The sequence below is a fragment of the Physeter macrocephalus genome, chromosome 14 (genome assembly GCF_002837175.3).
Source record: "Physeter macrocephalus isolate SW-GA chromosome 14, ASM283717v5, whole genome shotgun sequence".
Classification (NCBI taxonomy): Eukaryota; Metazoa; Chordata; class Mammalia; order Artiodactyla; family Physeteridae; genus Physeter; species Physeter macrocephalus.
In genome coordinates, this window is record NC_041227.1 from 73,273,837 (window position 1) to 73,287,313 (window position 13,477).

At 58.9% G+C, this 13,477-nt stretch overlaps 1 protein-coding gene across 1 annotated transcript; it reads right to left on the reverse strand.

Annotated features, from left to right (window-relative positions):
• Positions 1 to 8,428: 8,428 nt before the first annotated feature.
• Positions 8,429 to 11,050, reverse strand: TMEM270 (transmembrane protein 270). Its single transcript, XM_024127542.2, has 3 exons — positions 10,898 to 11,050; positions 8,882 to 9,295; positions 8,429 to 8,740 (listed from the first exon to the last, which is right to left on the reverse strand). Exons 1-3 carry the CDS (start codon positions 11,048 to 11,050, stop codon positions 8,444 to 8,446), a joined length of 864 nt encoding a protein of 287 aa, XP_023983310.2. The 3' UTR covers positions 8,429 to 8,443.
• Between the last annotated feature and the right edge of the window lie 2,427 nt (positions 11,051 to 13,477).

The window sequence follows — 13,477 nt, forward strand, 5'->3', positions numbered from 1 at the left end:
AACATAATGGATGTCAAAGGACAGCACCCCAGGGTTTGGGGAAGGGACGAGGGGCCAGGAGGGGCCACTGGAAGCCCACCTGGTGAGCCTGTGGGGAAAGCTGGGCCAGCTGGGGGGGGGCGGTCAAGCGAGGGCCTTCTGTGCAGCCCGAGTCAGGGGCCCTGAGCCCACCTCCCCTTCTCCCAACATTCTCAGCCTGCCCGGGGGCAGAGGAGATGCTGTCAAGGCTGAACCAGCAGCTTCCTCCTCTTGTCAAACTCAGCAGTGCAGAGGCAAGTTAATCTGGGTCTTTCCAGGGATCTCCTCCACTTCCTCAGGCTAGGGGTCCCCCAGAGAAAGCCAAGACCCCTAAGACCACAGGATGGGACCCATGTGGGTCCTTGTTGCCTTGGTCTCCCCATTCAGGGTTGGGCCAGAGCACCTCAAACGCACACAGGAAGCACGGTCTGGGCACCCTGACCCCCGCCACTGCCCCCTGCCCCATGGACTCAGGGACCCAGCCTGTCCAGAACCCCCTGGCAGCCTGGCTTCCCTCCTCGCTCACTTCCAGAGGGTTTCCGCTCCCTTTCTCTCCCATTGTTTTCCTCCTTGGCCCCCGGCCAGCCCCTAAAGGCCAGGCTGAGCCTGGTTGAAGCCAGCCCAGCTAGGGAACGGGGGGCATCGGGCTGGGGCTCTGGGAAGCCTGGCCCAGCCCCAGGAGTCTGGGGAATGGGGGTAGGTTTCTTCCCAGCCCTCTTGGCAGGGGTGGGCATTAGGGGCTCAGTGAGGGGTGGGGCGGTCAGACAGCCCTGGACTTGAATCACTTAGCTGTGTGGAGAAGTGATTTACCTTCTCTGAGCCTCAGTTTCTTCATCTGTAAAATGGGGGTGATAAGAACACCTTCCTGCCACAGTTGTGGGGATTAAGTGAGATATTCCATTGTGGCCAAGTCCTCACGGTGGTGACTGGAACAAAGGAAGTACCCAGTGAGGATGGCTGCTTTGTTCGTGCCTAAGACGGGCAAGAGCTCTGGGTGAGAGACGTTATTAGAAGGTACCAGTGGGGACTTCCCTGGAGGTCCAGTGATTAGGACTCTGCGCTTTCACTGTCGGGCCCGGGTTCAATCCCTGGTCGGGGAACCAAGACCCGGCAAGCTGCGCAGCACAGCCAAAAGAAAAAAGAAGAAGGTACCAGTGGAACAAGGAAGGTCCGTCTGTCCACAGATGAGGCCCATGGCCCCAGAATGCCCTCTCTTCCTTCTGTCTGCTTAGTTCCTCTGGCAGGTCAGATGGCAGCAGAGGTGAAAAGAGGGAAGCCCCCTACACACGTTCACATCCATGGAGACCGCCAGCCCCAGCCCTGGAAGCTCTGAGTGAACCTCTCGAAACTGCCCCCACCTCAGGAGCAGGTGTCCCCCCAGGACACTGGCCACAGAGCAGGTGGGCTCAGGGCTGACCCTCACAGCCCTAGCAGCCCCAGGTTCTTGCCTTCCAGGAGAGCCTGGGGAACCGGCTCCAAGTCTGGCAAAGCCTGCCTCTGACTTCGGAAGGCTTGACAAGGCAGGGGACCACCCTTGGACGCCCGACACCTCATCTGAAGGCCTGGGGGACAGGACAGGATGACCCCCGTAACTGAGCTGGTCTGCTTCCCCTCCTGGGCTGGGCATGGCAGCATCCCTTCTCAGGGCCTCAGAGCCCTCCGCGCCCCACGCCCCAACGCCATCCGTCTCTACGTCTGCTCTCTGTCTTCCGCACCCACCCCACTTGCAGAGTGGCAGGGAGGAGAAGTGGTTAAGGGCACCGATTTGGAGGCAGACCACCCGGTTTGAATCTCAGCCCTGCCACCCAAGGGCTGAGCGGACCTTAAGCCTCAGGCTCCCGTCTGTAAAATGGATTAATGATAACAACGGTACCCTGTTCCAGGGAGGCTGGAATGACTTAATACAAGTAAAGGCCTCAGAACTGTATCTGGCCCCCGGTGAATACTCAGTAAATGTTTGCCCTCGTTATTTTTTATTTGTGTCTCCGTCTCGCATGTTTGTTGACTCAGATTTTCCATGAGTTAAGGAGGTGCAGAAGAAGGCATGAAGCTCTGTGGTCTAAACTGCGTGTTGCTCCCAGGGCCTCCAGGCTGGAGGCTACGGCAATAAAGGATTCCTTTCAGCTGGGGCCAGTGACGCTCCAATAAAGCTTGACCACAGGATGCAGAACCGGCCGGCTGTGTGCTCACATCCCAGGCCTCGGAGGCTGGGCCAGCACCAGAGCGGAGGCCATTCTGGGCGGGGAGGGAGCAAAGCCCTCAGCCCCAGGCCACAGGCTGGCAACACTTCTCTGCGTTTTCCCCGTCCCTCTCTCCTCTGCTCTCCCCGCCAACCCTCCATGCCAAATATCTGGCTTCCACCCAATGGTAGTTTTTGCCTCCTGTCGTAGAAGGCAAGGAGTCTCAGAATTCTAGATGCTTGGAATTACAGGGCTGGAATATAGTGATAGAAAGCTATCTAACACAGCTTTGGGCTCTTTGTGAGAATAGCCTCTGCCATCTTCCTGACGGTAAGCAGCCCTGCCGGCTTGGATCCCCGTGTGACAAGGAGCTCACTACCACAATCACTTGAGAATCCCACGTTCTTTCACTCCTTAGGGTCCCATGTCCCCCATAGCGGAAGAACCAGTCCAGGCCACCGCTGGCCAGTGCCCGTGGCATGAAAGTTTCCTCCAACCCAGACCTGCCTTCTTCCCCCGGGAGGCCCCATGCTGTGTCTCTGCCCCGGGAGCCCCTTGCCCCGACGTGGTCTGTCCCACATACCAGCCCCAGTTCCCTCAGGCCACCTGCTTTTCCAGGCTCTCTTCGCTGAGTCTGGGGCCTCTGGAAACATGTAACCCCATCCTGCCAAGCACATGTATTGGCAGAGAAGGGGGTAGAAAGGAAGGGACAGGTGGGCACGTCATGTGAGGTGCGCTCCGTGACAGGGACCCAGTGAAGTCCCACTGTCAGCCCATGGGTGGTTCACCCTGCAGCACCCTAGGCACCCCAGGAGGCGGGGGGGCAGGCAGGAAATCCTGGAGGCCCTACAGGCTCTTTCAAGCAATGCCACGTGGCTGCCGGTTGAGTTGGTGCAGAGTGGCAGCTGTCACCACTCCCATCAGGGGACATGTGTCTACATTATGTCAAAACTCAGCTATTCCCAAGGCAGCCCCCGGGAGAAGCCCTATGAGCTGTGACATCAGAAGGGAAGACAGAGCCCTCTACACGCGGGAACCCCACCTCAGGGCAGGGCGCTCCAGGCAGCACCAGCTCCACTCCCTCTGGGCGTGGGGTGAGGCGCGATGGCCCCAGGGCTCCGGCCTCCAGATGTGCAGCCAGCATTCCGCTGTGGAGACAGAGCAGAGCAGCGGCCAGGGGCCAGATGGGCTGCGTTAACCTGGGAGCAGGCTCTTCGGGGCCCAAACGCTCCACGTTTAGCCGCTAGCCGGCTTTGGGCTCCGGATGTGGGCCTGGGGTGGGGCCGGGACGCAGCTCCAGACGTGTGCCGGTCGGAGCAGGAGGGCTCTGGGGCTCAGCGGCAGCACCCAGGCCCGGGGCCCCGGGGCTTTGAGACCTGGCCCAAAGGGCCTCCCTCCTCACACCCTCTCCAGCACCCCGAACCCTAGCCCACAGGCCTCGGGGCCGAGAGGGATTCAGGATTCACAAAAACTTTGACCCAGGAGCCGCCGCGCCCGGAGGCCCCCGCCACATTACATGAGCAGGGACCTGCCCAGGGTTATGCAAGTCCTGCCTGGGGACAGGCAGGACCCCAATGGGAACAAAGGGTCTGAAGTCCCTCAGACTACGGGCAGCTTGTTGGGGGGGGTGCAGTTTCCAGGGCTGGAGGCCTGCCTCTCCCCACCCCTACCCAGACGCTCTCCGCCACAGACTTAGGCGACCTAGGACTTAGCTGGGGCAGCAGTGGGAGGAGACGCTGCCCTGACCGTTGAGTCAGCGTCCCTGGGGTGCGGGGACACAGTCCAGCCCCAGGAGCATCTCAGAGGTTGCAGCCTTGCTCTGGAGGCCCCGCCCCTCGGCCTCCTCCTCCTCCAAACAGAGCTGCTCCACCGGGGAGTGGAGGGGCAGGGGCCCAGCTAGGCAAAAGACCCCAGGCCACTGCCCCCCACCGCCCCCGACCCCAGGCACTCTGCCACCAAGCTGAAAAGGGGTGCTTCTGGGGACTGCCCTAGCGGCCCAGTGGTTAAGACTCCCTGCTTCCACTGCAGGGGGCGCGGGTTCGATCCCTGGTCCGGGAACTAAGGATCCTGCATGCCACGTGGCAGTGGCCAAAAAAAAAAAAAAATAAAACACAAAAACACAAAAGAAGTGAGCGCCACTGTATGCACGCCACGTGCAAACTCCTTACCTGTCACGTAGGTTCCCCACAGCTCCTGTGTGGGTGCGGCATCCCCATCTCAGAGATGGGAGCTCCCCGAGGAGCCCGGGCTGGGCCAGGCAGGGCTGGAGGAGCACGAGGGACCAGCCCCTGGCCCGGACTTGGGGCTCTGCAGGCTGGGGGATCAACACAGTGTCTGAGGAAAGCCTTCCTAAGGGAGCCCCGAGGGGGTACCGTCCCTGGGCCTGGCCCTCCTCTCCCCACATAGCGCATCCGTCCTTATGATGGGACAGCCTAGAGGAGCCCAGAAGCCCCTGCGGCAGCCCCTCCTCAATGTCCGGAGCCGCCTTCCAGCAGACCCTAGCAGTGCGGCTGAGAGGGCAAGGCTGGAGGCCAAGGGCAGGCCCTCAGAAAGCCCCTCATCCTCTTCAAGCTTCAGTGCCCACGTCTGCACAGTGGCCCCAGCTCTGGACTCTTGAACCAAGAGGGCGTGGCGGCCACAGTGGGCAGAGGTTGGAGGTCAGGCCCACCTGCCCGCAGCAAATGCTGGGAATCCCAGCCTAGAGGAGGCCTCTGGGCCCGACGGAGGAGAGGGGTGGGCAGGCCCAGCCGCCCCGAGGCGAGATGCACTAATAGGTTATGTCAGGCGAGTGCTCTGGAGAGGGGGCCTCGCCTCTCAGCTCTGGCAGCCCCACCTGGGGCCCGCGCCCAAGAGCTGGGGCCTGGAGAGAGATGCTGGCTTGATTCTGCGTGCAGCGTGAGAGCCGAGGAGGGGGCTGCCGGGCCCTGAGTGGAGAAGCCTCATTTAGCCATGGTAGCCCAGAAGGCAAGACACGGATGAGCCCCACCCCCTGTCAGGCCGCTCTTGGGTGGTAAACACAGACACACCCTCCGTGGGCTGCAGGGTCTGTCCAAGCCTACATGTAGCTCTGCTTGGTGGGGAACAGAGCCCTGGGAAGACCCCCGAGCCTCAGGAGGGTCCTCTCACATCCGCTCCCTTCCTCCTCTGCCCAGAGCCCCACCCCAGGACTCCAGGATCCCATCCCCTGACTTCTCATCCCATACTCTCGCTGCTCTGCCTGGGGTCTGCCCAGTACTCCCCCATCCTCCGAGATGCACCTTGACACCACTGGCCCTCCTGGGGTTCGGATGGGGTCAGGAGCTGGAGGACAGGGACAGACCTGAAATGAGCCCCGCTCCGAGGGCTGTGGGCTCAGGGGGTGACTAGGATCCCAAGGAAGTAGATGGGTGCTCAGTGCAAGGGGTGGGGGTGTCGGGGTCAATGAAAGGCCAGGGACTTAGGCCTGGGGCTGAGGAGGAGGTCCCTCACAATCGTGGCTGGGCGTCCAGGGCCCTGTGTGTCTTGGCCGAGCGGGACCCCTGGGCCGCCAGGTATGTAACAATTCCAGCCATTTCCTGCCCTATTAATGAGAAAGGGGCTGATATAAATACACGCTCAGCATAAATAAATACAGGCCAGGCCTGGGACTGCATAGCAGACAGATTGCGTGGAGCTGCTGGCCAGCCCTGCAGCCAGTCCCCCCACCCTGCCCGCACCTCCCCCCCGCCGTCCCCCACTTGTTTTCCTCCATCAGGCCAGGGCCCCTCCACACTCTCAGGCCTGAGACAGATGGACTGATCACCCGCCCTCTCGACCTCAGAACAAGGTCCCCGTAGCCCCTGGCAAGGCCGCATGCCCGGGAGAGGGAGCTGCGGCTCCCAGCGTCTCCCACACCAGGCCTGGCACGGTTCATGCACAGGCCCAGCACAGCGCAGTGAGGCCCAAGGCTATGGTTGTACCTGTTCCCAGGTGGGGAAACTGAGGCTCCTGTGTGGTTAAGGACTTGCCCAAGGTCACACAGACAGGAGGTGGTGGGTCCAGGATTCAAACCTGAGGCTGTCTGACCCCAAGAGGCCTCTGATCTTCCCACTGCCTGTGAGGAAAAGCCAAGGGCAGATTCACACCTTCCTCCCTTCTTCCCAAGCCCTGGCCCCGTGACGCCAGGGCCCCTGGAAGGTCCGGGAGGACTTATGCTCAGGGCCTGGAAGGGTAAGCTTCATGCAGCCAGATCTCAGCTCATGTAAGAGCCCAACAGAGCTGCACAGGCCGGCCCCTCCTGTCCAGCTGGCGACCAACTAACTCCCAGCTGGGGCGTCCAGGATATTGAGGTCCCTTGAACGCTGGCCGTCTCATCGGGGATCACCAGGTCACCGACGTCGCACAGACATGGAAACTGAGGCCCAGAGGGGAGGCCTAACGACAGGTACAGTGTGACCGGATCCCTATCAGTACAATATACACGTGCATTGTGTGCACACACGCAGGTTTGCATCTATACTGTGACTGGAAAGATATTCCACACCCAGTTCACCCTGTTTCTCAGAAGTTTAGAACCAGAGAAAAGGAAACAGTTTTACCTTAACATCTCTGTACTTCAGGTAATTAAAACAACAACAACAACTTTTTTTAGTAGAAGGCAAAAATAACCCCCCTCCCCTCCCCGGCCATGACCCTCCACCCCCGTCCGCTGCCAAGGGCTACACGAGCCTCATCACTGGTGTCCAGCTCCATCCTGGATCTTGTCCTCTCTCCCCAGGTGGCACAGGTACTTGCCACCTCCCTCCATTCTTGGCCTTTGAGGCCCCTCTCCACCTGCTCCCTGCCTCCCAGCTCCCCCGCCCCCCCACCCCACCCCCAGGCCACAGCCCTGTCAAGCACCATCTTGGGCCCCAGCAGCTCAAAGGCCATTCAGCTTCACAGGCCTGCTCTGGGGCCTCCTTCCCATCCCCCCCAGTCCCCACCTTCAGCAGTGGGCCAATGTCACACACTTCTGCCCTCCCTGCTTTCCCTGTGTGCTGTGGGGGGGTTCTGGAATCCCAGCTGTGTTGACTCCTTCACCAGGACCTTGCCGGGCCTTCCCCAGCAGGTGTTCTGCCTGGTGGGCCAGCTGGGAGCCCTTCAGAGTCTCCCCACAGGGGCAGGCCGGGCCTGCCCCCTCAGACTCAGAGGAAGGGCCTGGAAGTTCACCCCACAGCCACCCTGGGCCATCTGCAGGTTTACGTGAGAGGCAGGGCAGGAATCCAGCCCTAACTTCCCTGGGAACCAGAATGGAGAACGAGAAAGCAGGGCAGAACTCTCTAGAAGGTCTTCCCACACTCACACCGCCGTCAGGCTTGGGAATGAGTAAGCGGTGATCACTAACTCCCAAGAAACCGTCCCCCCCGCCTCCTCTCACAGAATCACTCACCTAAGAGTGCCGTCAGGGGGATCTGACCCACTGCAGCCTGAGCTTGCGTTGGCTACGTCAGCGCCCCTTCAGTGGGACCTGAGCAGCTAGGGCTGAGTGCTGAGATATCGGGTGTTTCCCCCTCCCGGGAGGAGATGGATCTGCGGATGGATTTGTGGGTGAGTGGGTGGATGGATGGGTAGGTGTGTGGGTGGGTGGATGGGTGGATAGATGGATGGATAGATGGATGGATAGATGGATGGATGGATGGATGGATAGATGGATGGATGGATGGATGGATGGATGGGTGGGTGGGAAAATGAGTGGCCAAGTATGTGAGTGGATGCATGGGCTAGTTGCAGACTGGCCCAGGAGTAGCTACTCCTCAAAGGAATTTTCTAAATCTCTGAAATGTGAGGCCCTGGCACCCCCCAGAGGCCAGAGTCTCTAACTACCCATCATCCCTAAAGCCTTGGGCACCAAGTCTTGAGAAGCAGGGACATGGACCTCGATAAAGTTAGGGGTTCTAGGAGATAAAAAAAAACCTAGGGTCCGGTGCTGGCTCTTCCCCTGACTTACTCTGGGACCTTGGGAAGGTTCACCCTTCTGAGGCTCAATTTTCTCATCTGGATGCCTGTGCTGGTAAGTGGTTTAAACAAAATTATGTGCGGAAAGTGTCTGCAAGGGTTACCTGGCACATATCAGGTGCTCACAGGAGGTCATTTCCTTCCCAGAGGCGGCCCTAGGACACGCATGCACCCACACACACGCCCGGGTGCACACGCGCACACATACACACACACCCCCAGCCCAGTACGGAAGAGGGACAGAGAGTGAGACCCTAGGCCAGATCAGACAGGAGAGGCAGATGGGGACACATTTATTCTACAGGAGCTCCAGGCTCTGGCAGAACTGGCCCAGCCTCGGGGGCCGGGGCCTCAGGGAGCGGGGACTCAGACAAGAGCCCCGAGGCCTTCTGGGGCTCAGCCTCCCGGGCCTGGGCCAGCTGGGTTGTGTGCTCAAAGGCAGCCTGCAGCAGGAGGGAGGCGAGGCAGGTGGTCCAGGTGACAAGGTAGGCCAGGTGCCAGGAGGTGAGTGCTGCCATGCTCTCCACACCCCAGTGCAGACACTTCAGCAGCGCCAGTGTCCCCAGCACCACGCGGTTCTCCAGCAGAGCCTGGGGGGGGCAGGTGGATGGGCAGGTGACCACCAGGAGCTCACACGCCGTACTACCTGCTGCCAGCCTCCGTGCCCCCCAGCCCAGGCCCAGTGCCCCGGGCCTGCCCTCCCCAGCCTGTCCCACACCCACCCCACCCACCTTCCTGGGCAGCCGGCCCAGGCTGCAGCAGTGGGCTTTCTGGCACAGCCCCCAGGTCAGCTGTAGCAGCAGCCCGGCAGCCAGGCTGCGCAGACATGACAAGAGCAGGTCTGTCCAGGTGGCCGCAGAGAGGCTCAGCTGCTCCCAGGCACCCAGCCGCTTCGGGGCCAGGCCCGAGGCCCGGGCACAGCCCCGCACGCCTGCCCACACCAGCCTGGGCGCCCGCCGCACCAGCCACACAGGGACTTCTATCAGTGTCAGCCCAGCCTGTAGAACCCGGCCCGCGGGGCAGGCTGAGATCTTGGCGGGTGGGTGGGACCCCTGGGCCTCCTGGGTCAGCCCTGACAGCCAGTGGTTAAAGAGGGTGGTCTTGAGAGGCAGGAAACTGCAGAGGTGGGCCCGGCTCTGGGCCAGCTGCAGGAGGAGGAGGAGCCGGTCATCACCTGTTTCCACTCACTTGGGGCAGGAGCCCTCCCTGTCCCAAGTTTTATTGTGGGGGTGGGGATGCCAGGTCGCCCTGGGCCGGGCCCTCCCCGCTCAATTCCCCCCCCCAAGAATGATCTTTATCTGTCACTTGGAAGGCCTCCATTCTCAGGAGGGAGCTTTAGAGGTGTTTCATATTATATTTGATTTTCTTTCCTTTGGGTTGTTTTTGTTCGTTTGTTTGTTTTGTGTTTTGCATTTTGTTTTTGTAGCACTAGGCGGCTTGCGGGATCTTAGTTCCCTGACCAGGGATCGAACCCAGGCTGATATCAGTGAAAGCGCTGAGTCCTAACCACTGGACCACCGAGGAATTCCCTTTCCTTTGGGTTTCAGTGGTTATTTACAAACCTCCAGACTGAAGGAGGTTGATTTATTACTGTTATCATCATCATTATTATTATGTAAGGAAAGATGATTGCCCTCGGCCCTCTACTCCGGCCGGATTTGAACCCAGGGCATTTCCTTCTCCCAAGCACCTGGGATTCCTTCTTATCAGTCGCCTCTTGGTGTCATGAGGGCAGCTGGGGACAAAGGCAGTGCCATTAAGGGTAGACAGATGTGAGGCACAGGGACAGTGACAGAGTGAATGACTAACCTACTGTGAGGGGTGACGGGGGGTAACCCAAGAAGATGTCCAGATTCCTGTATTCCTGTCCTGGGTGACAAGGTAGATGTGATGTCTCCCATCCACTGGGAGGAAGAGTGGGCCCGGATGGGGAAAGAGGCTGGAAATGAGACTCACTTGAGTCCTGGAGCTGAACAGCCCCTCATCAGAGCCCTAAAGCCTCTAGCCCCGAAGCATCGCCAACCCACCAATCCAGACCCCACGTGTCCCGGTCCAGAGGACCATCTGGAGCCCTAGGGGACAGTGTGGAAGGCAGTCACCCAGGGTTGGCTGTGTGCCCCACTAGGGGCGGGATCAGCAGAGCCAAGGGGGTGGAGCAATGCTGAGAAAGGAAGGAGGTCCAGGGGTCCAGCTAGGAGAGGAATTAAGATGGAAACAGAAAACAGGAGTTGCACCTCCACCCCTCAGCTCGTGAGGTAGAAACCAGGAAGGAGAGAACCCTGTTATATCCCACATGATCCTATAAGATAGGCTACAGGAGAGGAAACAGAGGCTCGAAGTGGTGGAACAATTTGCTCCAAGTCACACAGCTAAAGAGTAGAGTAGCTGAGATTCCAATGCAACCATGTCTGTCTCTCTACTGCCCTGTGTAATCTCCCCTCTCTCTGCCACAGGAGCAGACCCAGGGGACCCTTTTCCGATAACTCAGCCCACTGAGGGGTTGTGCTTTGGAGACGGGACCCCGATGGTCAGCATTTGCATGTTTGAAAAAGACAGGTGGGAAGGGCAATGCTCACCCCGCAGGAGTGACCCGCTACAGAGAAAATTCCAGCACTGTGGCTTGCGGGTGGGGCTTCTGAGAACAGTCGGATTACTCCGGGAGGGAGGCAGCCACCGTGTTTCATCTGCGGGCGGAATCCAGCAGCTCTGAGGTGGCCCCCGCCCCCTGCCCCCCAAACCCCACTCACCAGTGCGGAGAGCTTCACCACCACCGGCAGAGTCCCCAAGAGGCTGGATCTGACCGGAGGGACGGCCTCCATGTCTGTCCCTCCTACCCCTCCTCCAGGTGGGAGAGGCAGGGTGACCTCACAGATACTGCAGGGTGGGGGCCAAGTTACCATGGGGACCCAGCTGCCGCAAAAGGCTCTCCTTTACCTGCCTCCCATCCCATTGCCGCACGGAAACTGGTGTATTTGTCTTCCACATCCTGTCGACTTCCTAACTGGAGACTGCTCCCGGGGACATCAACTCCACGAACCCCCCGTCCACCCAGCACGGGCGGCCCAGGCAGCGTAAGGGCGCTGTGCCTTCCCACGTCCTTCCAAATCCCGAAGGAGCAAAGGCCTGGGATATAGAAATCTTCACCCCCAGGGCCTCAGGTGACAAAATGTTTGGAGGCAGACGGAAGCCCCAGCCACCCAAATCTGAGATCTCCTACCCAACCCTCCCCCCATCCGTCCTTCTTGCATTTTGCTAAAGGCTGGTCCCTAGTCACAGAAGCGGAGAAGAGCGGCTGTGACCTTTACTCTACGATGTCAGTGATGTGTCAGTGGGTCCTGAGATTCAGTTAGAGGAGGGCAGGTGAGAGAAAGTGTGCCCACAAGAGGCCTCAGAGGATCCTGGAGAGGGGCATTCTCAGAGGGAAAGGGGGCACTTGGCTGAGTGAAACCCCTCAGGGCCACAGGCTGCCTGGAGCATCTCAGAGAGGTTTCTGGAGCCATGGATCAGAGTCAAAGGCTTAGAAATCTGGGAGAATCCAGAACCTTGATCACAGCATTTCCTGCATTGTTTTCCTGTCGGGGTCCCAGCAGATGCCCCAAGATGCTGCAAGATGAGGCTCTCACACCTTTCAAAGACGCCCTCTGGTGGCAGGGTCCTGTGAGTGCAGGGCTCTGTGGGCAGAGGACCCCTCTGCCCTGGCACACAGCGTGATTTCAGTCTCACTGCCCTCCTCGGCGAGGACCCTTGTGCAGGATACGACCCGCCCAGCTGTACATGGCAACCTGCCATACTGAGTCCCTGGAAGGTCAAAGACAGCCTTTGCCCAGGGCAAGCCGTGTTCACCCATTTGTTTCCTCCCCACGGGGCAACAGCAGGGGTCCAGAGGGTAGAGCGAGCAGAGTCCCTCCGCTCTGTCCTCTGCCCTTGCCCCTCCCCTACCCACCCTCTATGTCTCCAACACTATGTCCCTGAGGGGTCGCTGAGGCTTCAGAAAGTTCACCTTGAGCTAAGTTTTGAAGGATGGGTAGGAGTTTTCCAGAGAAGAAAGTATGAAGGATGGTCCACGCAGAGGGAACAGCATGATTCCACCAATTCAGTATTACTAGAGCATAAAGTAGGAGGTGGGGAGGAGCGTGAGGTAGGTGGTGAGGTCGGCAAGGACCACATGGGTCATAGAATACTCTATCAAATGATAGGAGCCATCGAAGAGCCAAGGCAACAAGGCACTGGACATCAATGGGGGCTTTACAACGGTCCCTCCAGCTGCATGAGGAGGCTAGACTAGGGAAGAGAAGGGCTCTTGGGGGGAAAGGGGGAGATCTGATAGGAACCCACAACAATAAGCCCTCTAGGCACGAGATGATGGCAGCCAGGACGGGGCCTGAAGTGGACAGATGCCAGAAATGTGTGGAAGGTGGAACTGACAGAGTTAGAAGCTGTCAAGGATGGTGAAAGGTCCAAGATTGCACCCTACTTGCAAGCCACCAGTCAGCCTGCTGGGGTTTCTTGGATGCTGGTAGAAGGCACAAGACTCATGGGTCAGAGAGGATGGACAATGTATTACAGCACTAGCAGAAAACTGGAGTAGAAGTATTTTGCTTTGGCTCTTTGAGTCCCAAATCCCACAGGGTGACATGAAAAGGGGCAGATGGTACCTGTACACTGAGTGGGTGAATTACAGAAGGGAAACCCTGAGCTTAGGGAACCCCAATCTTTTCTGATGGGCAACAAGCAAGCCTGCCCTTTGCTCCTGAGAGAGACATTATCTTTATCATGCTGGACCATGCCTGTGCTTTGAGAAGAAGTTACATATTCCAAGGCATGCTGGAAAAGATCACGCAGAACAAAAAGCAACCAATTCCTCTGCGGAAACACAGGAGACCTGTGGGGAATTGTTTCCCAACAGAAGTTTGAGGAAAGAGAGGTAAAGCAAGGCAGGGGTCAGGGGTTCCTCCTCAGAAGGCTTGGGCAAAGGGTAGATGGAGGTACTGCCCACTAAGGTGGGGGTTGGAGGAGGAGCGGGTTTTGGGAAGAGCCTGATTGCTGGGAGTCAGATGATGGGGGCTGAAACTAGCATTTGCAACTTGTTTTCCATCCTGTCTCTCCTCACCTCTTTGGCTTGCCTCCCACCATGACCCCTGTTAGAAAGAAACAACAGGCCCCAAATGGAGTCACTTGTGCCAAGCCCCTCCAGGACTTAATATTTAACCTAATTGCAATTTCAGCCCCCAGGAGTGGCATTTTAAGCCAATCCATCTGGAATTTCCTGGTCAGCACTAATGAGGTAATCTGCCTAAGACCCCCTGCCTTCCTCTATGGGAAGGTGA

Excerpts from the sequence above, each read along its gene's own strand:
- TMEM270 (XM_024127542.2), bottom strand. The coding sequence starts at position 11,050 with ATGGTAACTTGGCCCCCACCCTGCAGTATCTGTGAGGTCACCCTGCCT. Across the intron at positions 9,296-10,897 it reads TGGTGAAGCTCTCCGCACTG|CTGGCCCAGAGCCGGGCCCA; the intron begins GTGAGTGGGGTT and ends CTCCTCCTGCAG. Across the intron at positions 8,741-8,881 it reads TGGGCCGGCTGCCCAGGAAG|GCTCTGCTGGAGAACCGCGT; the intron begins GTGGGTGGGGTG and ends TGCCCCCCCCAG.